The sequence below is a fragment of the Rhopilema esculentum genome, chromosome 4 (assembly GCF_057945365.1).
Source record: "Rhopilema esculentum isolate cy_ngs chromosome 4, ASM5794536v1, whole genome shotgun sequence".
Lineage (NCBI taxonomy): Eukaryota > Metazoa > Cnidaria > Scyphozoa > Rhizostomeae > Rhizostomatidae > Rhopilema > Rhopilema esculentum.
Genome location: NC_142818.1, coordinates 8503084 through 8529585, shown reverse-complemented (window position 1 = coordinate 8529585; position 26502 = coordinate 8503084). Strand labels below are relative to the sequence as shown.

Here is a 26502-nt window from a genome sequence, read left to right as displayed (position 1 = left end):
CGCAGAAACGCCACCTCTGAGGTTCGTAAAAAGCCGTTTACGAATTTTGAAATGGAAATATTATATTTGTTATAAACCTCCCTTCCTGATATTGCATTTTAGAGAACGGAACAGGTATGTCAGGAAGAGCTCCGTTATTAGCAAAGCGAAAGCATTCCTTACCGAAAGTCATAGCCAATGGATGCAATGATTGATGCATAAGTTTATGAGGGCAAGGTTGAGTCCACGCAAATTGATTTAAGTTGTTAATTATTTTCATGACAGGTACGGCGCCACTGGGGGAATAGAGGGCTGAAGGCCCCCACTTTTGTCAAGATGAGAATTCTTTTATCATTTTTTCTAAAACTTTTTAACAGTGTATGAAATAAAAAGAGAATAAACGTTTTAGATGCCGATTTTGTTTGATCAAATTGCTAACTTATTCACGTATATTTTTCATTATTTTTCTTTTACTTGCATTAATTCAGTAAATCATTTTCTGTATCATTGCAATATTTTCATTTTGGAAGTGTAAACATGGCCTTCTTGATACAAGAAACTGCAAATTTCTGTTCAGGAAAAAAAATTCTCCCAATCAAAACAACATTTTCCTATGTCATTCACAACTACGTGCAATCTGAAACGAAAGGTTACCCTTTCTTTCCTTTAACAACGTCCATCACTAGAGTTCTAGCATACCATCCCCCCTCCATATTTTTCCAATAAACAATAATCAGTTTTTTAGCAGTATAGTACTTTGCTAAATATTAGTCTGGGAGATGCTTTTTAGCCCTTTTACAAGGTAAAATTTCAAAAATTTTCTTTACGTCGGACCCAACCATGGTGGGTCCTCCTACATCACTAAACTTGATATGCCATGAAAAACAAGCTTTATTACAAAGGAAAATCAAATTTGACATTTAATTTACGCTCACGTAAAAAAATAGATGTTTCATAGGCAATGAAGTTTCAAGTTTGTTTTAATTGCTTAGAAGTTTATTCTTGGTAAAGACAAATTTACACTGGTAAAGCTTTCACTAGTAACCTATAGACAAACCTTTGCTCTGCAGGTCTGCAGGGCACCGTTCGTTTTCGCAGGGCAGAAACCCTTTTCACCCCCCCAAACCTATTGGCCAAGTTACGCCCCTGGTCTTAGATGTGAGACAAATGATATGATGTTGCTTTTCCTTCGCGAACAACATTAGATAGCGATGCTGATGCAAATTTTACATAATCTTGCCTGCCCTGAATGGTCCTCTGTGAGCCCCCTCCCTGAAATCGTAATTCACACAGGGATACCAAGCCGTAGCTTTTCTGAGGGCCTAAGTCGTAAACTGGGAAAGGGAGAGGTGTAGAATTTTAATAAACTGCTGATATGGAATCGGGGAGCAGATGGCATCTGATACTTTTTGATATTTCTGATAACAACTAGACTACTTGACATTAACAAAAAAATTGAAACTGTTTTCCACGTTTGAACCAACGAATTATTAGGTACATTAGTTGAAAATAAAAACAAAAAAAGAAAACTTTCAAATATGGAAGGTAAGTCTTCCCAAATTTTATTGCTATCACAGAGGCATGGGCCTTCATCAGACACCAAATGGCACCCATTCTTAACCTCCAAGACTTCCCCGCAATCTGCAGCTATATTTCATATTGAATGGTTCGACCTCCTGCCAGATATTTTCTGTCATTCTCCAGCTCTTGTATCCATTCAATACAACAAATTTATTGCTTTCAGCCGCTACTTTCAGTCTTTCTATCTTGGTTTTAGCCCTCACTCTATTTGGCATTCAGATTTTCTCTAGCTTTGCCAATGCATGTAAAGGAAATGGAGAGTACAAACCGGGCCTAATAGTACTTTGTTCTCGGATTCCGAATCATCTGATTGTCACGTTGAAAGATAAAGGACTATGGAATGTTTCAGGGGAGATGTTAGAACAAAATAGTAATTTCAAATAATTCTTCATTTTAAAGCAAGACCGAAACTTTTCCGAAGGGAAACAATAATGTGTATATCGTTTAAAACAGAAAGGAAACTAACAAACACACAGTTAGTTTTTGTAAATTTTTCATTACTAAATTTGAATGAAAGCTACTTTTTAAAAATCTTACATATATATTAGCTTTCAAACCAATGCATTATAAATATTGGTGCAGTGATTGTTAAATTTGTTTTATAGAATGTAACTGCTAGAACTTGAAAAATGTAACAAGATACTAAACGCTGTTTCCTCTAAAAAGACAGCCAGAAGTCTCAGTTTAAACTGACATCACTAATCTTCTTATTTTTGGCTTTTTCTGTGTTAAGTATAAATAATCAATAACTAATTATCTTTCATTGGAGAATTTTAAAGATTCTGAAAGGTCTCACAACGAAAATAACATTTCAAAGCAAAAAGATATTTACTTAAATTTATTTGTCGCTTAGTATATGCTAATTTTTTTGTTGTCACCTAGAAATTATTTTATTCCAATTCTTGTTATGCTATGGATTGTCAAGATATTAGTAAGAAAAATTTAAATCAACTGAATCAAATAAGGAAAATATTTAACATTCATATTTAAGTGTATAAATTTACTGTAACTTATAACATCTTGCTTTTTTGTTCATAGCCCAACGAATTTATTCGCCTAGCAAGTTAAAGAGCAGCCATTTTGAAATCCATTAAAACTACAAGTTGTGAATAAATTAGTAAGTTTTAAAACAGGCTAATACTGTCAAGTACAGCCCGACCAGCGGCAACTCCACCATCAGCATGCTCAATGCTTTTAGTACGCACGAGATACCCAACTGACTCGTTAATCACTTCGTTTCCATCATTGCTAAAATGAAAAGGGTCGTCTCGAAATAAAATTTTAACAATATTTAAAACATAAAAACAAATACATACAAATACATAAAAAAAATTCTATACCGTAAGAAGGCCTGGTATTCACTGACACAGACAAGGCAGAGAATATCTGAGAGAATTGTTGGTATAATGTATTTTTTGGTATAATGTTTTTTTCCCAATATTTTACTAAATTCAGCCTTATTGAACATGATAAGGCAAATGAGGTCAAATTTGGTAACAATGATTAACATCAGCTTTTTTCTGTAATTTACAAATTTTTCAGACAAACAGCTCGTTTAAAAATGGCATGAAATGTATCAGTTTCACAGCACAGGTAACCACGCTTAGATTGGAGGCACGAAAGTTGAAAACTGCATATTTTGAAGTAAGATATGAACTGGAATTATTGGTGAGTTGATGGTCGTTCGGCTCAAAGGCATATTGCTTGGGATCACCTGATTCGAGTTATGCAAACTCACTTCTCACTTTTCTCACCATTTTCAATGTATCTTGGAAAGAATATGTTTTTTAGCTATTTTTACTAAGTTTTAAATGTAAACAAAGATTCTGGGTAGGTGTTCTAGCTGTAAGGACAAATGTGCTCGGTTAATTAGCTAAAAATCAAAGTCAGTCAAAATTTTTCGTACTATTCAATTCGTTCACACATTTTATTCATGGCCTTTCACAAGATAACAAAGCTCTTTCTAAATTCAGCCAACAAACACTTCTGGTAACATCAAAATCAGCCAAAGTTGTTTTAACTCCATTCTTGCATGACAAATCCCGAATTCCTTCTGCGTTCGTGTAATTTTTATAACTTCGAAACTTGTACATTAGCTTCTTTTGTTTTTGTTGAGATCAACCATTAGTAAGATGACCTTTCGACAAAAAAATGAACAACGATAGCCCTCTGATATTGATACATACCTTGTTACAACAACAGACAAAAACTGTTGCAAAAGAGCCCATATATATATATATATATATATATATATATATATATATATATATATATATATAGGGAAGCAAGTCCGTAGCAAACGCACCTTATCAGAATTCCAAATACACCAATTTCATTCACAACGTCTAGCAACTTTGGTCTGTCAAATTCAATGTGTACAATGAAATTCTTGTAAACGGGTGGGTTAACCTTGTCCATAAGAATGTACTGACTTCTCTCAACTGGATCCTTTATGGCCTTCAGAACAGATACAAGTTCTTCTCCATAATGGTTATTACCTGAAATACAAGTAAGAAACAATTTTATCAATTATTACCGGGCTACAGTGGCGACACCAAGGGGATATGGAGAGGGTAATTACCGAACACCCCCCCCCCCCTAACTTTAGTCTAAACAAGGTCCACATATTGCTTCTAGAAATGGATTGAAAAGTGCTAGGTAGGGGTAGATCATATTTCCTAGGGAAAATTAACCTAGTAAAAAACATCTAAACGAGGCAAAGGGGCATGTTCTCAATGGTCATGCCCATTACCCTCCCACTCTGCAGGTAATAGCTGGTGCTTACATAAACACTTTTTGCTTTATTCAACAACACAGACACAAATTCGCTTCCATCTAAAGGCACATATAGAAATTCTTGAGGTTTGGTAAAAAGCCATACCTCCTCCCTCTCTCTGCGGTTTCAAAACAAAGTTTTCTGGATTGGCTAGGGCCATTTTAGCTGCTTGATCACCCTCCTGTCCCTAGAAAAAACACAGGTATCTGAAAATTAAATTTGCCAGCAGATCTGAATTGATCATAAATTTGCAGGTCCTTTTTATCTCAAGAAGGAAACGATTCCTGTAAAAGTAAATAATATCCGGCTTTATTGAAGACATGATATTAGTTTGAGTAGCAAATTGACTCCCAATTGCAAACCATGCAATTGTGTGATTGATTGCATGATCGCAAAAAGATGTGATCAAGCTAAGGCAATATTCATACCTCATCTAGAGAGTAAAGCCCAGCAAAAGTTCTTCGGATCTTTTTGACCGTCTCAGGATCTTTAATGAATCTGAAATATGTAATCAATAAGATAAGCGAAAGGAGATTAACAAGGATCTTGTTTCGAAGATCCTTATTTTATGATTTTATAAATAGCTATACCCCCATCCCTAACTCAATTTTGCCTAGTAACTGTTACGATTACTACTTGCAAGAGAAAATAACATTATTGCATAACATAGAAAACAACTTGCTACATGGCAAGAAAAGAGTCACCTTTCAACGCTGCCTTTGGCACTTAAAACTTGCTGTATTTTCTTGCTTCCGACCAAGTGGGCTGCAATATTTGGTGATTTGATGGCCTTAGATCTCTCAATTAGAAGTCTTGCTTTCCAGCACTGTAAGTTTAAATAAACTGATGGCAATAAGAATATCAATTTGCAGAATGGGATATAAACCAAAATATTTTAACTCTATTTTAACAAAATATAGTACTCATTTTAACTACCTTCTTCACTATCTTTATTCATTTGTAGGCAAAATATGGTAATCTGGATTTTTGAATTACAACTTAAATTTGTATTATTATCATACTTTTTCCGTTTGTATTGTCATGATACTTTACGTAATAACTGAATGACCTTTTACTTTGTGTCATTCGAAGTTGTGAGACTGTTTCAATGATAAATAAAGAAAAAACTTTTAAGAAAACTAATAAATAAAGAAAAGTTCCTTTTCCACTTACATTCTCTGTAATGTAGTCATTTGGTGTATAACCAGCTCTAAAGTAGGCAACTGCCACTTCATGGTCACCTCTAAAATATAATTTTCCAATGATGAGTTCTAAAGTCAGTTATAAAATAATCATAAAACATTTAGGTTCACTAAAAGAGGTACGAATTACATCATTCATTCCACATTTAATCTCAGAGGCACAAAATATGACAACATAGGGGATAAAACTGCAGGAATTGAGGCCAGCATTGAATACTTCTCTCCACGAGGTATTTAATTTTTTCTATACAGAATAGGAAGGCATATATAACAGGCCCTGACATGAGCAAAAGTTCGGAGCTTGTTCAATCAAGCCCACTGATTCAGTTAGGCGCTTGATCAAGCTTCTAGGTTATTTTTGTCTTTTGATCATATTTTCTTAAATAGGCCCAATCAATAGTTGTAAGAAATTGTCCGCGAAATAAAATGAAAACAAACTGTTACGATGACCTTTAATGTACTCCAAGAAGGATTAAATACCCAATTTAAATCTGCTTCGTTTATAAACTTTATTTGTTCCGGAAACGAAACTTTCAGTCCTTTGTTTTGAAGCAATACCGTCTTAAACCAATCAGTGTTGCAGGGTCATAGCACATGTGCATTAATAACAGTATTCGCACAACTGTTCTGTTTGGGATCACACAACTTCCCACCCGTGCTTCAAGTGATAATGCGCATGTGCAATGACCCTGAAACGGGGGCTAGTGCATGTCTGGAAGACGGGCATGATTCATCTCCCCAACAATTATGTAAATCACCAATGTCCCATAAACATTACGTTATTGCCGGATGATCGCAAAAAGTTATTCCAAACCTTTTTAAAACCACTTTAATTGCCCAGAGAAAGTGCTAACGTAGTTACAATACTAAGTGCTTATAGTATTATTAAACATTCGCTGTGATTTTCTGTGTTTGATTTGATTTTCAAATGCATTTTTCCATTGAGATGTGGTTAATTCAGCTTACTTATATTTCCTGTGCTTTGATATACCGGCTTTTTATTGTCTATGTCACTTGCTTGGGTCACAATTTTCTCACAATTTACCGTTTTGCGCGAAAGATCTAAAACGCTCGGCTGGTTGGGTTTGCGCAAGTGCTAATGCGATCGAGAGTGATTGCTCGCTTGCACATGTGATCTGAAAAATACTTGGGATTTGCGAAAGCCATGAAAACTTTACACTTATGTTTTGTAAAGAACAGCTAGGCGCTCGAGCAATGAAGCCCATAGATTTTCTGAGGCGAGTTTGGAGGCACTCGCGCTCGATTGAGCGCCTCTCATTTCAGGGCCTGATATATAAGTAGGAGTACATTTTTAAGGAAAAGACACAGCAATTATTCTTACAAATTCTATTTGATTCAAATTTCCTAATGCAAAGATTGAATTATTCTTAACTAAGAGAGGCCTATTAAACAAACTACTAAAATAACGTAAATGCATTGGTCACTTACATTATCAACCTGTGGTCCTCAGTTAGTTTGCCCTCTTTGAAGATTTCACCCAATGACTTGAAAATGATTGGAACATATCTTTTTAGTTTGAACTCTTTAATTCTGTGTCAAGGTGGATTAAAATATGACAAATTATTAAGGCAAAGTTCAGTGTATCATTTGAGACATGCAATAAAGAATGAGGTGCATTAGACTTGAACATTAGATTTATAAATCTCTTTAAAAAGCTCCACTGAGATCTTGAAAATTACTAGATTCCAAATTTTCATTCAATACATTTTTGCACTGCTCTTGAATTCAATAGCCTTTGTTCCGAAAATCTTTGGTTGGCTCATAACAGAAAACAGATATATTTTATACAGTTCTTTCAAGCACTTCAGCATCAATCTTGTGAGTTTTGACTCACTCGCCTTTGTTTTTTATAGGGCATGATGAACGCAAAAAAGGTTTCTCTGTTTATTCTTATTTCAATCAAAACTGCTCTCTTTGGTTCCTACACCTAAAACAGATAAAGGTATCCTTCTAATGAATCCACAAACTGCCTATTACTCTTCTCGAATATTTAACCATCCTGCTTTTGCTATGCAAATGTAATATGGTTCTATGTGTAATAAAGTTGTTTATGAAAACTAATACCAGGCTTGCATCATTCAAAGAGAAAATCACAAACAAGAGAAAAAGCTTTCAGCTAAGACCATAACGGTATTAAATCATAGGAAATTTTACTAGAAGTGTATAATTAAAAGAATACTCTGTCCAACTACAGTCATTTTTTCCGGCAAATTAAGTTAGATGATACCTATTAAACAAAGACATATAACACTAAAATGACACAAGTAGATAAATAATAAATGAACCAGATAACAACCTTTCTTGAAAGCTATACTGTAGAAGCCTTTGATCGTATCTGTTCTTTTCACCAGCTTGTACAATAAAAAGAAGTGTAGCACTAGGAAAAAGTACAATATGCTCATAAGCTATGTATTATTGATAAAAGCTATACCAATTTTCTCATATTTCTAATACATTCATTTTTCAAATATATAGCCCCATACAAATTTCTTCTTTGCTATTTCTTTCACTGTCTTTTCCTTCCAAATTTGTCATTCATTAATCTCACCTCTCTACCAGTGCTCATTGTCTGTGTTTAGCCTGGACCAATAAACAAAACAATTCTGATGCTTTTACAGCTTTTTTCCCTTTTTTATCATTTGAAACCTACTCCCACTATCTTAAAAAAAGTTTTGTTAGCAAAGAGTTACAGTACCTTTCATTGCCATATAGCTTCCAGGCCTCTGCCAAACCTCTACCAAGTCCAACTATTGTATCATTAGGTGGCAGCTGTAGAAGGCAATGGAAATTGTTAATGCTAATAGTAGAAAGTAAGACCTGTGTGCTGATTTGAAATTTACAAAATATTACTAGCAACCTTAATGTCTGCAAATCAATGTAGGTATAATATGATTCGTACAATTTGTCTTAATTAGAAGATGGAATTTATGTGAAATGGGGTGCAATACAAATCTCTAGCAAACAGCATTTTGGATATAAAGGTTTGAATATGCCTTGTAAATGACCTTTTCACATTCCTTAGAACCAATGCCATCCCACTCCCTATTATTTAAATCAATTATTACAAATATTAGAGTTAATATGCCCACGTACCTTTTCATTTTTTATTGGAGACTTGTCCATTAAAACATCTGATATGTGTCTGGTGTAAAGAAATGAAAAACAATCTCAAGCTTCTGTCTTACAGTCATGACAAACATGACTCCTGTATATATGTATATATGAGTTTTCATTTGAATTATCTTTAAGAATCTTTCATTTGAAGAATCTTTAATTCAAATTTCCTCATTTTGATCATTTACTCAGTGTTCATTTGCTTCTTTTGACTTCAATTGGATTCCCATCTGCTTTATTGTATTTTTACCATGTTTATGTTTTGCCCATCAGTCTGTGATGCAATATGAGCCCCACCCCCTAGAATGCTGGATTCAGATTAATGCACACCTGAACGCTGTTGCTAAAACGAGGAACAAACTAGTAACAAGCTGAACAACCCAGTAACAGCCCAGTAACAGCCCAGTAACAAACGGAACAACCCAGGAGCAAGCAGAACAACCCAGTAACAAGCAGAAATGTGAATTTATGGTTTAGTAAATAACATGCAGGGACGTTTATAAATGAACTTTAGAGAGTTAGATTATAAATGCCCCCACATGTTATTTACTAAACAATTAATTCATATTTCCGTTTACAAATGGCAAGAAGAAAAGGAATTGTTCACTGGAACCAAATTATTGAGCATACAAGAAAAATAGTATTTGTAGTTCTGTAGAAAAAAAGTGTATCAATATTTGAACTCCTTTATGAGATGAAATATGAACCTCTCTAATTGACGAACTCAGTTTAGATGGTGAAAAAATTGTTAATTGATTATTAAAGTTTAAATTACCTATGTAGTTTACAGGTTTGTGAACCAAGACCCGAGAATGAAGATGCAATCATGTTGATCTCTATCTGCCTAATTTCAAATTCCCTATGCAAAGATCCATTTACATTATGTCCATTTGTGTAACTAGTCTTTCGCTTGTCATCTAACATGTAGTCATTTCGCATCAGATCCACAGTGATGGGCTACAAAATATGAAGTAATAAGTAAACAAAGCTCAAAATTCAAAAATAAACAAACATTAATATACCAAATGATGTACAAACATGACAAACTGTCTCGGTTATCTTTTGTAAGACATGATAATTTTTGTGGGCTAGTTAAAAGATCCTGTACACTCTTTTTTTATAAAAACAATTTTATAAGAACACAAGCCTCAAAACTGGTCAAAAGTTAAGAACAAATTAAGAACAAGCTGAGGCTGAGCTTCTGCAAAATGCAATTTTGAACAATGTTTTTTCTCAAAATCGAGGATTTTTAGCGATGTGTGGGTGCTTTTTTGGTGAATATTCAAATTTGTCAGCAAATTGAGGCTGTCTCACTCACTTTGTTGGCAAATGAGGCCTGAACACCTCCTTAGAGCGAAAAAGCTAGCAATAGCACTGCTTACACCCTCTAAATCCAAGAACAAATTAAGAACAATCCAGCCTCAGATTTTCAAAAAAATTAAGAACAGTCAGCCAGAACTTAAATCTACTGGTTCTTATAAAAAAAGAGTGCATTATAGTTTCTGTTTGACTTGCATGATCAAAAATCATATCATTTAGTTTGAAATATATGACATCTTAAACTTACTAACAATAAAAATGAAGTGTTTACCTGTTTTACACCTTCTTCTCTCACTATATTGTAGATATTGTATAACTTTCTTGTAAATTCATCATGAACAATGACACTAACAACAGAAAAAAATATATTGTCTTTTGATGTTTTAAAAATGTTTTGTTCACTTGGTAGCATAAGCAAAATATTTTATTTTTGGTAATAACTTTACAACTAGTTGTATCAACATACTATTTTTGTATAGGTAATATACAATTTTGATGTCAGCAGCTTTGGGGGAGGGGCTGGGCTGCAGCCCAAATTTTAGGCAAAATTTGCATATATTCCTGGCTTAACCTTCTCCAAGATACTACACACACAAATTTTTATACCTTTTTAAAGATGATTCCAGAAAACCATGATCGCGACTGCATCTCAGCATCAAGGACTGGAAGTGCTTATGAACGTCGAATGCCTCCTTGTAAAGGTATTCTGGGAACGGTGAGGGGAACAGGGTAAAGGGGGCAAAATTATTCAACCTTAGATCTTTTCTATTCCTCATAACAATGCCATGGGTGTTTGCCCAGTCAGTTGCTTCATCTGTAATGTTGTCAATAGACTCTTCAGTGAATTTAACATTATCGTACAGATCCATCCCAACCTTAGTTAACTTCAGCCACTTCTTTGCAAAATTTTGCGCCAACGATCTGAAAGTTGTTAGGCCTACTATTGTGGATCTTGTTCTGATACGTCTAAAATGTCGACTTCAAAATAACTCCCTGTGCTGAAAAGTTGGAAACAAAATGCAATCATGCTCCGTAACACTCACTGTGGATAATTAAAAAGCACAATTTAGGCTTAGGCAAGCTTCCCATACAGGTGGTTTTACTTCCCACAATGGAAGCCAAACAAAGTTGTATACCGTGTTTATGACACCTGACACCCGTCCAAGTGATACATGTAAATGGTTTCACATGCACACGCATGCAATTTCATCAAATTTTCCCTGTAAACCTCAATAGAATCGTGTTAAAATTTCTTTTGCAAATTTGTTGTGTGTCCTTCGGTAAATTTTGTTTCATTCGGTAAAAATCATCTGTTGGTAGTCAGTAGTAACAAAGTGACGCTAAGATTTTACTTTATTTATTTTTATCAGTATTTATCTTCATATCAGTAGCGTAGCGGGGGGTGGGGGGTATTATCACCCTCAAATGTATTTTAAGCTAATCTCAAGGGCATCGTCGCAAAAATTTTCTGCTCGCTTCGCTCGTAGGAGAGAAGAGCCTCAATATTCAGCAATTTCCCCTCTTTTTGAGGTTTGTATAGAAAAGTCTTTCACGTTCTTGAGACATTCCTAATAAAATAGAAACTAAAATGCTAAAGCAGTCCAATCCTTAAAAAAATTTGGATTCTGAAATGATTGTCGTGGACTTCGCTCCAAGAAAGACGGACTTGGTTTAAAGTTTTGAATACTGTTAATTTTTTTAGATATTTGATTACAACTTTGGAAAATCACTTTTACACGTAGAGATTCCTCGCCTTAAACAATTCAGGATCTAAACGTTAGTGGCATTGTTAATGAAATAGACAGTTGTAGAATATGGTCAGCCACCTATGACGTTGAATAAAGGGAAATTGCCACGTAAAAATGCCATGGCTTTTCCAAACACATTTACAAAATGGACGTTTTCCCAAATTTTTAGGGGTGTTATCAGCAAAAATATTATTCTCTTTGGCCTACCAATCTTCCAAACCTGGCTACGCCACAGTTAAAAACCAAATTTTAAAAATGGGCGTTTCCATCATTTATCAGTGACCTGAAGAGTGTGGCACCAAAATTAATGTCTAAACCCTTAAGGACCTATTAAGGAACTTTTAGTTTTACAGAAATGAGGCCTCGAGCAGCAGCGGCGCCACAGAGACTTGGGGGGACACGTCCCCCCCAGTTCTCGGCAGGATCAATTTTGCATTTCGTCTAAATCCGATGAGAAAATGTTGGGGGAGGGGTAATATTTTGGCAACGTACTTTTTGTGATGTAATCCTATGATTTTCAAACTGCCTTTACATAGCCAAAAGTGAGTAATGGGCGTTCCCTTCAGGTAAAAATTGCGTTCCTTGTTAGTAAAAGGGGGTTTTCTGGTGCTAAAAGAGGCGTGGTCCAAAATATTTTGTTTTGTCCCCCCCCAGAGCGTAGTGGCTGGCGCCACCATTGGCCTCGAGCAAGGTTCCTTATAAAAAGCCTTTGGTAGGAAAAAAGGGACCAAAGGCAAATGAAAGACTCATAATAGAAGATGTTCCAAAATGCATTTTGGCAAGGGCCAAGATAGCATGGGCTGGAACCAGTAAATGCTTACTGCTTGTTATAGTTGCTTCTGAATAATGAACAATGTAACCACACAGTTTTTCTCTTCCTGTGACACATGATGCACCACAGACATGATACTTAGAACAACAGCGGTACATTTGCGATGGGCTATCAGTTCAATTCTTTTTTAGGGAATTTTATGACTCTATTTTGAAATGTCTTTTCCAGCCAATTTTGTAACGTAACACAAAATGAGAGATACTACGTGCCAGAGGTCAGCTTATGTACAAGGCACCTATATGAAAATTTAAGTATAAGTTAAAATAGACTGCAAATCTTTTTGAATGCCTTTGTCTTTAAGTCTGCTATTCTGTAGCTTGCTGCCCTTCTGGCAGTCCTGTGTCATATACTTTTCTGCATAGGAAAATGTTCCTGAATACGACAAAACATTGAAAATGCAAAGGATTTTCTGGCCTAGAATTATCATGTAAGTGCAAAGATCTAGTTCTTGGCCACATTTAAATGGGAGCAGTTGATTCAGAGAACACACAATCATATAAAATGACAAAATTACTACTAAATTTGCAAATTTAAAGGACAGACTTAGACAAAAAACACTTTTGCAACTAAAACACCACAGGTTTATTAGTGCCATGCTATTTTAATTGGTTTCATCTGCTTAAATTTGTCAATTATATAGAAGGCTTAAATTAGCACTAACAATTCACATTATTAATGTTAGTGACTGTTTAAAGCATGGCTTATTCAATTAATCAGTCAGATAAACAGGAGACAAATAGTTTTAGTCACAACAAATACTACATGAAAAATTGTGACTGTAAGTTGAGTTTGACTATAAATGGGAAACATCTTGCATACTCAGGGCTTAATTTATGCCAAGAAAACTAGTATTATGACTTGGGTCAATCTATTATAAAACTTAAAAAAATTCATCAGTTCTTCTGTATTTTCTTGCTTCAAAAAATTACATAAATCATTCATAAATTTTCCAAGTACATATATAACATTCACAATTTACAAACACCATAGGCTTTCACAGTGTTTAGATGGTAGAGCAACCAAGCTTTTTTGGGTTCAATTAATTTGTGAACAGTTCGTTAAAACATCATTCTAAGTAATTTTCTTCTCTATAATTAGCTTTTCTGGATGATACATTTGTCCAATCAAAACCTGCAATAGGGAAATATGAATCAGTAATAGTTTTGGATAAATGTTATTATTATGATCTTCTCTGTAACTTTAATTAGAATTAGTAAGCAAAAAATATTGCACAGGTTTTAGGAAAATATTGTGTCTAAGGAACATTTCCCTAAGACCTTATAGGCCAAAAGCCTCCTGTATATGACAGTTTTCTTTTTACTTGGGTCCAACTCGGGAAGTAGTTTGAAATAAGTTTTAAATTCACCTGTCGCTTTATAAGTGCTAAATTCTCTTGGGCTTTGGCAATGGAAGACTTAATTTTAATTCCATCTGCTTCATTTATATGCTCTTTAAAGCCATCTCTGATTCTTCTCTTTGCATATTCTCTGTGAAGAAAAGATTTCTTAGAATTGCCTCACACCATAAAACTATTAGCAAGGATAATAAATTCTAATACTCTAGATGTGTTAAAAAATGCTTTTAAGAAAAATTGATTTTATAAGTTCGCTATGATTTATCCAAGACTGATTAATGCCTTCGAGGTTCGCAAAATAAAATATGGCATGTATGTACATAACCTGGAACGTGATGATGCTACTACCGCCCAGACGCACGGAAAGATCAAGAAAAAACCCAGCCTATCTAAATTACTACATATTATACTAAGAGTATTGTATATAATTGGCATCGTTGCTCACAGCTCAAATGCTTCTGCTCGCAGGTCAAAGCTGACAATGAGTCGTTGGTAGATTGGTGGGTCGGCAAAATCGTATATGAGTTTTCCAATTTGCCATATATTATTAATTAGAAAGTACACCTATCATATATTTTCTTTTTTCTTTACAACTTAGGCTGCGCTCAATTTGCGCAACAGCATTGTTTATAAAAAATCTTTTGTTTAAAATGTGTTCATATTTGTCGGTGACCACCAAATTTGAAATACAAGAATTGGAATAAATGGGGCGGACAATCAACCAATAACAGAACACAGATGATAAAATGAGATCCAAAGAGGGAGAATTCACTGGATCTATCACCCCATCATGTCAAATAGTCCCTAAAAGCAGGTTGTTTATCGTTTGCAGTGAGAAACTCCTTGATTGCACGAGGTTGTTTATCGTTTGCAGTGATAAACTCCTTGATTGCACGAGCTTGTAACTAACCTGGCAGCTAACTCACAAGCAAAATTGCATTGACTAGCGTCTTTATATTTGCCAATTTAAACACTGCAATAGATTCTATAGAAATTATCTGATAGCGACTGGAGGCGTTTTCAAAAGACTGCGCAGTGTAAATGCAGCCTTAGAAAGATTTGGTAACCAATTAAGTGTTGAAATGTTAAAAGACTACAAATTTGTTATGCATCTTTTTGCTGCCTTTCAACAAAAATCGACAGTCAGAAAACTGAGCAAAATTGTTTTGCGCCATAAAGACAATGTTGTGTGCGTGATATATTGCTGAGTTCTGCGGCTAGTAGCTTTCTTTAGACAAGAATTAAAACTGTTCTTGACAATCACCTGAAGTTGTAACTTCCAAATTGTTCCCCAGCTCTCATCATTTGCCGGTAAATCTTTATCACTTCTGCACGAGAGCTGGCTGCCATCTTGTTAAGTGAAAAGCGGACAGGCTTGTTGTTGTGGTTGTGCGCTACTTGTTGTTACAAAACTTCTTGCAGGAAATCCTCGAGTTTAGCTCCCCTCCTCCGGGGGTTTATTATTTTGGGATAATTCTGGATGGAGGCTTATCTAATGAAGACTTTTAAAAATTATCTGATACCTAACAATAAACTCATGTTCAAAGTCGTTTACTTTTTCAAACTGAACTTTTCGCCAATTTACATAACAATTCTGTCTTTTTCATTATGAGCTCTTATCTTCTGTGGTGCGTTAAGACATACAAGGTCGGGGTTTATTCGACGCTGTGGGTTAACTGATGGGATCCCATGTGTATACCCAAAAACGTGTTATGGCTGCAGACGGGTTTGAGCTGAAGCATGTGTCCAATAAAAATATATTGGTATGTTTCATAAGTACTTTCCGAAAAACTCTCACCATTGCCAGACAATTTTGGACCCCTCTACACAGTGCCCAGTGTGCTTTGTGGTTAATGAAACACATTGTCGTCCGAAAAAGCTTTCTTACAATACCTTTAGACAGTTCCTAACTCCTGACTAGGTCAACAGTGAACTAGGTTGATAGATATTTTCTTGTATTTGTTCGGCTCCTCCTTTTCAAGGACCAAGGTAAAATACAATACAAATGTTATATGATTTTTACAAGCCCATGATAAATGTATTGTATCTATTTAGAATTGAAAAAATTACCAAATACAGCTTTTTATCTTCAAGATGGCGGAAACGGGTGACGCCGCCCCTGTTGAACCATTCAGCAATAGGTCTAAAATGTTGCATTATACTGCAAGAGAGTTTGAAAGAAATGAAGAATCGAGAAATGAATAATGTAGATCTAGTAGATCTAGTAATTAGTCCAGGAAGAACATTTTGCAGAAAACAAAGCGAAGCGATCGAAACTTGTCTAGGGATAGGCCAAAATAAACTGGCCGAAGAACGATCACTGGAACAAATACAATGGTATTAGATACATTACCCCGCGTGACAGAGTCTCAGCATTTAGTCTCAGGAAAAAATATTTGAACAAGGAGCGAGCACTGATCTCAAAAATGACCTTGTTTGAAAAAAGTCTTTTTTAGATCAATGGGAGGCGAGGGCACTGATCTCAAAAAAATACCTATTGGGCTAGGGTTCTTTCCAGAACTGCAACTCTGGAAATAACCCTGCTTGATAAACTATTACCAAATCCTCTCATTTTTAGTTCTTCGAAAGGTTGGTCTTGTTTTTGCTGTTTATCTCGAAAAAAAACATGCTGGAATGATAAATACCGAGCATGATTTGTATGATCGAAAGCAAAAATGTGAGCATGTCCCACTCTCCTTGCAAATGATGTTCCAGGTCACCTTCCCTAACCACTGACACTACTGATAACAATGGGGAGACATCTTGCAGATATGTAATCGTCATCTTTAACTTTGTCCTTCACAAGAGCTGAAAATGTCCTTAAACAGCTTGTTCAAACTTCTTCAAAGGTTTAGATTAGAATTGAAAGTGTCTTTGGTTGGGTCGCAATTCTTGCAGCTCACATATCAGCAAAGCATCCATCAAGGGCTTCCTTGAAAAAGGCCTTCCTCTGCCTGCGTTGGCAGCAAGACTATTTTATAACTTGGTACTAAATGCAATATATAACACAAGATAGCGTAATTTTCAAAAATAAAAAAATCTTATCTATATCATTTTTAGAAATTTATGTATATGACGTCATCATAGAAACGTTAATTAATGAGCTATGTAAAGCAATTTTTGGTATAACTTCTCAATGGACGTGTTTTTCTATCAGAGAGTGATAGAATATCTTAAGAAAGGACTATTAACAGTCCAAGAATGAGATTTCTGTGAAACAGTGGTGGTAAAGGTGGTAATTTGGTTTGATGACGTCATCAGTCAATTTGCTGATATCAGCAAAATAGAATTTGTTATACATCAAATGAAAGCTCCTTCTTAAAGCTATCCGAGTATGCAATTATTTTTATTATAAGACTTTTATTACAAGAGATATTAGCTTTCTTGTTGAATTATTTTTTATTTATGACGTCACGAATCACGTGTAATCTAAAAATAATTCGCGATGGCCCATCCCGGAAAATCAATCTTTAGCCATTGAAATGTAGAAATCCGAAGAAAAAATTGAGATTAGGCAATTTGTTAGTTTTTCGCAGCTATTTCCCTGTCTAGAACCACTGACCTTTAACCTTACATCAGCATTATAATTATTTCATATTATATTATAGTACTTCATCCTCATTAAATTTTCATTCCACTACCACCTACTACGCTCCCTCATTCGCCATCCTTCCCTCCTCCACCGCTGCGCTGCATTCACACAATTCCACATCAGCCAATCCGACACCACCATCGCCTCTTTTATGTGTACATTTTTAGCCCGTTAACTTTTGCTCTGATGAAGCCCCGTATGCCGGGGCGAAATATAAGCCTTCACTGATTTACGTGTATTTATTGTTGTTTTTTCTCGGCGTATTGCGGTGTTTCTCATTTGCTACATTTTTATCGACTTTTCGCCCCAAGAACTCCTTGAAGCCCGTCGAGCAGCCTGCTACAGTGACCTTTTCTTCACTCACACATTGTTTCCCGAAACCTCTATCGGAAGTCAATAATGGAAATGAGGTTTCATGAAAGATTGAAATGCGTGCGCAGGAGTCTTTCTCGGACGTTTAGGACCTTTAGTAAGAGGGCGAAAATGCATTCCACTCGGAATATTTCCAACGGATTTTCCAAGTTCCTAAATTCTACAACTGTTTTAACATCACCAGTCGCCAGAAGTATACCAGTTCTAGCGATTAAGCACAAGGAACCAGTATTGAAGGACTCGAGGTTGAATTATGCAACGCCAACAGGGAATGCCTGCGTCACAACAAATTTGTTGGGTGAGTGTAAAGAAAATCTTATAAAATATTTTATTTTTATTACTTACATGGTAGACTTTCTTGCGAAGATACAGGCTGACTTGTGGGCAAAGTGAAATCTATTAGTGTCAATTGTCATACCACGATATTACACGACATATTGCATATCGTGAAAATTAAGAACCGGACACACAACTGCAACCATCATTCAGCAGTGTCAGGATATATTTTCAATGTACTTTACAGTTAAAAATTATATTAATCATTGGTACAATTATTATTGCAAAGCACCAAAGGACAAGGGTAAAACGATAATCATGCAAAAATTGTAAATTTTCGTGAGGGCAACCGCTCCCATGCTCCGGCGTCATTTGTAACAGTGTTTCATTAAAGTGGCACTGACATAAAAAATGAACAAATTTCATAAAATCCATTTATTACATTTTAGTATAGAGTCGGCAGTGCTGAATCGAATGGTGTCTAGTTGTTTCCTGCATATCTTTTCGTTAACATAATTTTTTCAAGCTTCAAAGTACTGATTTTCATCAGTTTTTGTTAGAATAAAAAAACGTGACCAAAGAGGAATTTGAGGAATTTGTGACATATTTTGGTGTGGTCGTGCACTGGCAAGGTCAGTTTATTGCATACTTTTGAATGATAGCAGAGATCAGGCATAGCAAAAATGACCTAATTACAGAAATATTGTTGTGCTGGTGCACTGAATGATACAGGCTGTCTGGATGACAGTCACATTCCAGGAAATCAATCAAAGAAGTTTTCTAAAGATGGAAAAAAAGTGTTGATTGTGGCTACAATTCATGAGAAGACATAGGGCCTACTTCCATCCATCGTCTTCGTCTGCCTTGTGACCCAAAACACATGTTACTTACAAGAATTATAAAAACCCAGTAAATGTTGCGTGATAGCAGAATCACGTTTTAGTTTTAGTCATACTTTTAGATCTGCACGACTGAGGTGGCTGTTCTCTTTGGGGATGAGTTTTGTTTCTTATACTAGACGGAACATGCTGTCTTATTCTATCCTCCAATCCATGGGTAATGCGTTCTACGTAGCCGGAATCACACTGGCACATAAATTCATAAATAACAGAACTCTTTGGGTGGTAGGAAGGCAAATGGAAGTACAATATGGAAAACAAAACAAACAAAGCAAGGCTTCAGTATGGAGCTTGAATTAGGGGGTTTCAATTCTCACAAAACCAGAAAAAAGAGGGAGGAACTAAACATATTTTAAGCATGTTAATTTTAGCAAGGCTACAGTTTCAATCGGTTTGGAACATTTTTACAAGTGTATTTAGGGGTTTTCTATGTCTTGAGACAATGGTTTCCTCTGAGCTTGTTGTTGTACAGGGAATTTGATTATTTAATTTTTTTGTTAAAAGCAGTTGAAATGTTTAAGTTCTGCAAAGAGGAAATCAAAGGAATCAACTTCAAATTCATACCAACGGAAACAATGGAAGTAACAAGGGCAAACCTCAAGACAAGATTTTTGAATGCAAAGACAGTACCTTGTACTAGGAGCTACCATCATTTCGGTCCCTTGTCCAGTTCGTGCATTGGTGCCAAAAGAATGTCAATTGATGAAAAATATGCCTTAAAATTTGAATTTGCATTGGAGGTAGAGCAAATTTGCACTAGCTTCTCACTAAATTCTTTTACAATCTGTCTGTATGACAAGGAATACTGGATCGGGCTGGTAGAGGAAATTGATTCAGCTCAAAAAGACATCAAAGTAAAGTTTATGCATCCGAAATGCCCAGCAAGGTCGTATTCCTGGCCAATGAGGGATGATGTATGTTGGGTACCAAAGGAAGACATACTTTCCACAATTAATGCCCCAACAACAGCAACTGGAAGGCAGTACAAACAAGTTGCAGCTGATGAGGAAATCTTTACTAAAATATTTATGAAATACCATTGATAGGGACATAATTTCGTAGAGCAAAATTAAAATGGATTCTATTACCTGTCTTATTTTCTTGATAAGCTTGATTATCAAGAAAACATTTTGAAGCAAAATAACATCTAGATCCACTTATATTGCTATAACAATACAATGTAGAGAAGAAGGGTATTCAAGTTGTGATTACAAGTTGTTCTGTATACCTAGAAATATATCATAACTTTAAAAGCTTCTTTTTCTTAAACAGGACAACTTACCATCTCATAACTTCTTCAGTATATATCTATACCTATGGACAACAGTTCTGTAAATTTTCAAAATGGTTAATTGACCGCACCCAACATTATATGAAAACAAAGACATGCATTTTTTCAATTTCCGCATATGATGTATTTAAGTTTATTTTAATCAATGAAATATGAATGATAGCTAGGATTGTGTTTTTAATGTAATACTTGAAATCTGCGCATGAAACTACCCCAAACTGAAAATTTTCACCCAAAAATGTCATTTGGTTAAGAAGTTAGAGACAAATTTTTGAAAATGGACCGCATCAAAAATGGGCGTTGCCACCATTCTTAAGGGCGTAAACAATCGTAATTCAAAAAGCAATATCTCAGAAACAAGATGTTATAGCAGGCTGAAATTTTTTCTGTAGTGGTTCTAAGACATGGTGAACAGTTTGAAGAAAACTATAGAAAAATCTGAGACATTGGTGTCAGGGCTGTTTGAAATGATATGGAATTACCCTGTTGCGTGATAGCAGAATCACGTTTTAGTTTTAGTCATACTTTTAGATCTGCACGACTGAGGTGGCTGTTCTCTTTGGGGATGAGTTTTGTTTCTTATACTAGACGGAACATGCTGTCTTATTCTATCCTCCAATCCATGGGTAATGCGTTCTACGTAGCCGGAATCACACTGGCACATAAATTCATAAATAACAGAACTCTTTGGGTGGTAGGAAGGCAAATGGAAGTACAATATGGAAAACAAAACAAACAAAGCAAGGCTTCAGTATGGAGCTTGAATTAGGGGGTTTCAATTCTCACAAAACCAGAAAAAAGAGGGAGGAACTAAACATATTTTAAGCATGTTAATTTTAGCAAGGCTACAGTTTCAATCGGTTTGGAACATTTTTACAAGTGTATTTAGGGGTTTTCTATGTCTTGAGACAATGGTTTCCTCTGAGCTTGTTGTTGTACAGGGAATTTGATTATTTAATTTTTTTGCTTCAAATTAATATGCCATCGAAAAAAGTACTGGATTGAGGTCAACTAGATAGAATTCGCTTTAAAGTAAAATGCAAAGAAAGTAAAATAAACCTTGTCAAAACGACAACTCATAGGGCTCTAATGATTTGTTATAAGTCTAAATTTAACTTGAAATGTGACCAACTAAAATGGTCTTTCTGGAGCTATCCAGAGGAGGTCATTTATCCTTCATAAGGAGAGGATTGCAAGTGTTTCAGCTGGAGTAAAATTAAGTTTGCAGAAATGCCCAGTTAATCTTAAACTATCATGTATGGGTTACATTTCCTTGTGTTTTGAAAGTCAAATCAAACAGGCCATGTCAAAATGTTTCTTTTTGTTAATTGGTATATTGTTTTCAGTACAAAAATGGCCTTTCCATCCATTCAAAAAGGAACCAGATAGTGCAGAAAAGGATAATGGCAACATTCTTTGGATTTTTGGTGAAAGTTGATTGTGTTCCATCTAGCAATTTTAGAATTTATCTACATAAACATGAATTAACGACTATTGTGTAGACAGAAGGAGTTTGTTTTCACCTTAGGAGTCCATTGGTAACTTTTTCAGTAGGCAACTGACTGGGCAGCCTCAAAAGTCATGTGCTCCCTTTCTGATTGGCCTATATTGATCCACAACTGGGTGTATGAGTTTCCTAACGTGGAGTTTTTGATTTATGTTTTGAACTTTTATACTCAGTGTCAGACAATGTATGTTTCAATATGTTTGCTTTTTTCAATGCCATTTCAAATTATGTCCCACAAAAGATTGTTTGAAGACATTATATTTATATTTTTTTTTGCTTGATCAGGGGCTAAAGACAATGCATTAATTAATTAATTAATTAATTAATTATTTAATTAGTTAATTTTTTACTTAATCATTTCATTTATTTATTTATTCATTCATTCATTCATTCATTCATTCATTCATTCATTCATTCATTCATTCATTCATTCATTCATTCATTCATTCAAAACATCATGTACAACATGTTTAATCTTTTAGAATTTATGAGAAAATGGCATGCAAAGTTACAGATTTGATAAATGTAGCTGAAATTTATGTTTCTTACTCAGACAAATTTTATTCAATCAAGCACTGTGCACTTGCTAGGTTGACTTTATTGAAGAAGGAGCTTGTTTTGCATTGGATAAGGTTTGTCCTTGATTTGTTAACAAGCCATTAGGCATTGGTGGCTGTAGGTACTGTGTAGGTATCATGTATTTAATCTGGTTCATGTAATGTACCTTTTATCTGCCATAAATTTTGATATTACACCTTCATCTGTTACAGGCAAGACACAAGTGAGGTTTAGTCATACAGACATTCCTGTGCCAGATTTTTCAGAATATCGCCGTGAAAGTACCAAGGATCCTAGTGTCTCAAACCCACAGTATGCTAGCAGGGCATTCACTTACATGATGCTGACTGGCTTTGGAGTTACTGCTGCTCATGCTGGCAAGAACATATTGGTTGACTTCCTGTCAACAATGAGTGCATCAGCTGATGTTTTGGCTTTGGCAAAGGTTGAAGTTGATCTATCTGCCATCCCTGAAGGGAAAAGTGCAACGATTAAGTGGAGAGGAAAGCCTTTGTTTGTTAGACATCGTACCCAGCAAGAAATTGATGAAGTGCGAGCAGTTGATATTAATTTATTGCGTGATATTGAAACAGATGATATCCGCGTGAAGGATCCAAAATGGCTGGTTCTAATAGGTGTGTGCACTCACCTTGGCTGTGTACCAATTGCAAATGCTGGTGATTATGGTGGATATTATTGTCCTTGCCATGGCTCACATTATGATGCTTCAGGTCGAATCCGAAAGGGACCAGCCCCATTGAACTTGGAAGTGCCAACATATGAATTCACTGATGAAACAACTCTTGTTGTAGGTTAATATATTCTTTAAAGATAAAACGGTAATTTGTCAACTTTGTTTATGGAAATTTGTAATGTTTAACCCCAACTTGCTTTGTGACTGATAGAATAATGTGTGCAACTCGACTACTACATTGTTTAAAATTTTCATTTTCTGTGCATCCTTGCTGTTAAATGGAGTACTTATTTTATGTAAATAATGTGAACTTGTATGTCACATTACAATGGTATCCAGTAAACGACTTTTCATTTTGTAATCCTTTATCATTCATATAATGTTTCAAAATGTTGAGATACAAGGGGCATAAATTTGAGGAAAAGCATTTTAACAGTTGTTTTAGCATTTAACAATTGAGAGTTTTTTCTTTTACACTGTTTGAGAAAATACCAATGACAAAATTATATCTGCAATTGAATTTTGTTTATATTTTCTTGACAAGATAATAAAACACCAAACATAATCATGAAGAAATCCTCAAAATCCAATTACACTCTCCACATGTCTCTCCCAAAAAGGGGGCTTTTTTGCATTGTAACATTATAACTTGGGCATTGATTCGAGGGTGGGTTTACTGCCTACTAAGGAATTACCAAACTTGCCAACTGGAGAACACAATATGACATAACAAAGGTCATGGGCATCACTTTAGTCAGAATCATTTTAATGTATCGTTTATCCCTTCTGGGATACCAGTTGCTGTCCATTGCTTCGTTTTGTATCTTGCTATCAGATGTCCCTTTTCAAAAAGAGCCTTAGGTTTGCAATTGTCATGTTGAAATTAGTCTATGTTTAAAACAGTCAGTTAAACTACTACGTTTTTAATATTTAGATATTTCCATAGATTTGACTGGAATTCGCGGCTGCAGTGAAACGTAAGGAAAAGCTAAATTTATGAAACGCTTTATTTCGCCCGGCTGACTGTCCAAATGAAATGAAGTTTTTGGCACACACGAAGATTTCAATTTTATGGTCTTTTTCGGCTCAGATGAAATGAAAAATTGTAACTTCACCAATCAACTTCACAACCTTCCGTCAGAGCGAGGCTGATAGAACACATGATAGCAAGTAAATGGCGGGAGTTGTGACCGGTTCGATGAACTGACAAAATAAAAGTATAGGAATAAAATGGTAAATGCAAACGAAATAGAGGAAGTGCTACTTCGTCTAACTGTGCCAGATAGTAAAATTATTCAGCAGGTAGTCAAGTTTTGGTATTTCTCTGTGTTTAATGTGAGCGCGAGACGAGTTATTTCGCTTTACATTATGAAGGGAGAAAAAAGTTTTTTTTAGAAATTTTGAGAAAAGATATTCGTACGTTGATCTCAAAAGAATGTTAGATCGAGAGCCAAAGCTTCGAGTGTAATAATTATCATCATTACTTTTACCTCAGAAAGTGCATTTCATGTACTTAGGCCGGAAGATCTTCGGCGTACAGTTTTCGACAGTTTAGAGGTTGAGAAGGCCTAGCCTAGCCCCAATTATCCCTAAGATTTTCTTACAACCATACAATGAACTGTCTTGCTTTTTTATTTCAGGATGTATAGCCCCCAAAACTTTTGAGTCTTCTAAATCCAATCCGAACCACCAACCAATCAGAGTTCAAAATCTTTTTGTTGAATGAAAAAAGTATTTGCTTCATTCAACTGTAAGATCCATACAAAAGTTTTATAAGATTGATAAAAACTTATTAAACTTTATTAGACGGTTCTTTTAAAAGCTTATTAAACTTTGTGAATATCTGCATTATTGGAACAAAAATCCTGGGTCTCCTGGCTCTCACAGCAGGTTTGGAAATGCAGTGATCTCTGGAGGATCATACAGCATGCTATCAATCGATGAACCCATATGTACAGCATGGCAATGGTGCACCACAGATGCAGCCATGCTCTTTTTGAGGGTGCACCTAAAAACTAGCTTTTGAGGGTGCACCTATTCAAATCTGAAAAAAATTGATAGTTCTGGTGCATGCAGCTTTTGCTCACAGGGCTGTTGGTGCACCTTAGATCTTGTCTAAAATGGTCTCTACAAGCTGGTTTGTGAACATTGGAAAAAAGAATTCCTTTAGAACTTTTAGAAACATTCAGATAAACCCCTTTTTGCTAAAAAATTGAGATGGTTTGTGTTTCTGCCAAAAGGCTGGTATAAAAGAAGAACAGCCTGGCAATCTTTCTGAAGTTTTGCATTCGATTTTTCGTCTAAAGATTATCCTTCAACAGCAGTTGTTATTTTGTTTTGGTATAATTCTAGGCAACAGCACAGTTAATTCAAGTCTTCACGAATCCAGATATTGTTCCTGCTCTGATTCAGATCTTGGTATCTGCAACAAATCCAACAGTAAATATAATTTACTTGTTTATCTTGATCATTAAAACTTGAAAAATGAGTATGCTTGAAAATTTGAAGCAAGTTATGTTTGAAATTACATCGATGTTAACTGGCTGGTTGGAAAACGATTTTTTATTTCACATGTGTCTATTTTGTATTGTTTGTACGTTTTTTCAATTTGCACTGTTTGAAAAAGATACAAAGGGGTATGTTACTGTTAGCCTTATCAGGAGCTTTGTAATATTTTCACTAAGAGAAAAACCTAAATTTGAGAAGAGCCAAACTCTTCTTTAAGGGGATGTTTTGTCAGTTAAGAGATGGGAATCTTCTGCATACAATGTTTCAATCATGTTCATCAAGATAATCGTATCTTGCTATTGGATATTGTCACTGCCTTTGTTTTTGAGATGTTTTATATGTTGTTGATATATATAAATAAAAAAAAAAATAACAATATGCGAAATAGCCAGAAGAGTATCATCTTTCCTAGAATTAATTGTTAAAGTAAAAGTGTTTATTATTCTGATTTGTCTTTTTTTGAAAGGTACGACAGTATGCAGCTATTTTGGTAAGGAAGAGAATTGTGAAAAATCTTGATAAAGTTAATGATGATGTTAAAAACAGGTATGTTTCTCATGCCATTATGATATTTTTGCAAGTAAATTCACAAATGCAAGTATTTTTTCAATTCATTGTCATTAAATTGTTCCAGTCTGCAATTACAAGAATAAGGAACTGAACTGCTTTTCAGTTCGGTTAATAAAAAGTTGTATGGCAATTTGGCTTATGAGGAGCCAGAAGCAGGTGGTTGACAGACTGAGTTGCTTAATCTAGCACAATCAATTACTTTTTGCCATGTATAAGACCCCAGGGGCGTTGTGGCTCCTAGAAGAGGGCTAGGAAAAAATAACTACAAAGGGTCCCATACTTTCCAGAAAAAACCATTTTTTGCTATT

The 26502-nt window shown here is 35.2% G+C and overlaps 4 protein-coding genes across 5 annotated transcripts in view; 2 read left to right on the top strand and 2 right to left on the bottom strand.

Annotated features, from left to right (window-relative positions):
• Positions 1–725: 725 nt before the first annotated feature.
• LOC148960387 (glutathione synthetase-like) lies at positions 726–11286 on the bottom strand. 2 transcript variants are annotated; one of them, XR_016145311.1, is made up of 14 exons: positions 10600–11286; positions 10265–10340; positions 9449–9630; positions 8653–8701; positions 8255–8328; positions 7856–7936; positions 6988–7089; positions 5510–5579; positions 5041–5162; positions 4765–4834; positions 4442–4523; positions 3866–4058; positions 2082–2808; positions 726–1833 (listed from the first exon to the last, which is right to left on the bottom strand). XR_016145311.1 is itself a non-coding variant. In XM_089116145.1 (13 exons), exons 1-13 carry the CDS (start codon positions 10860–10862, stop codon positions 2685–2687), a joined length of 1488 nt encoding a protein of 495 aa, XP_088972271.1. In that variant the 5' UTR covers positions 10863–11286; the 3' UTR covers positions 2028–2684. The 2 variants fall into 2 exon arrangements, 1 of the variants encoding a protein (XP_088972271.1); XM_089116145.1 differs by lacking the exon at positions 726–1833 and having other exon boundaries at positions 2028–2808.
• Positions 11287–13070: 1784 nt separating this feature from the next.
• LOC135690576 (LYR motif-containing protein 4) lies at positions 13071–15345 on the bottom strand. The gene is made up of 3 exons (XM_065208168.2): positions 15192–15345; positions 13940–14060; positions 13071–13704 (listed from the first exon to the last, which is right to left on the bottom strand). Exons 1-3 carry the CDS (start codon positions 15275–15277, stop codon positions 13645–13647), a joined length of 267 nt encoding a protein of 88 aa, XP_065064240.2. The 5' UTR covers positions 15278–15345; the 3' UTR covers positions 13071–13644.
• A 2608-nt stretch (positions 15346–17953) lies between these two features.
• On the top strand, positions 17954–23459 carry LOC135690575 (cytochrome b-c1 complex subunit Rieske, mitochondrial). The gene is made up of 2 exons (XM_065208167.2): positions 17954–18189; positions 22635–23459. The coding sequence occupies exons 1-2, from the start codon at positions 18003–18005 to the stop codon at positions 23237–23239; spliced, it is 792 nt and encodes a 263-aa protein (XP_065064239.1). The 5' UTR covers positions 17954–18002; the 3' UTR covers positions 23240–23459.
• A 151-nt stretch (positions 23460–23610) lies between these two features.
• The window catches only part of LOC135690569 (importin-4), a 34061-nt gene continuing 31169 nt past the window's right edge, over positions 23611–26502 (top strand). The window contains exons 1-3 of the mRNA XM_065208161.2: positions 23611–24418; positions 25469–25555; positions 26091–26170. Coding sequence (XP_065064233.2) covers positions 24347–24418; positions 25469–25555; positions 26091–26170 — 239 coding nt within the window. The 5' untranslated portion in view covers positions 23611–24346. The remainder of the gene's footprint in view (positions 24419–25468; positions 25556–26090; positions 26171–26502) is intronic.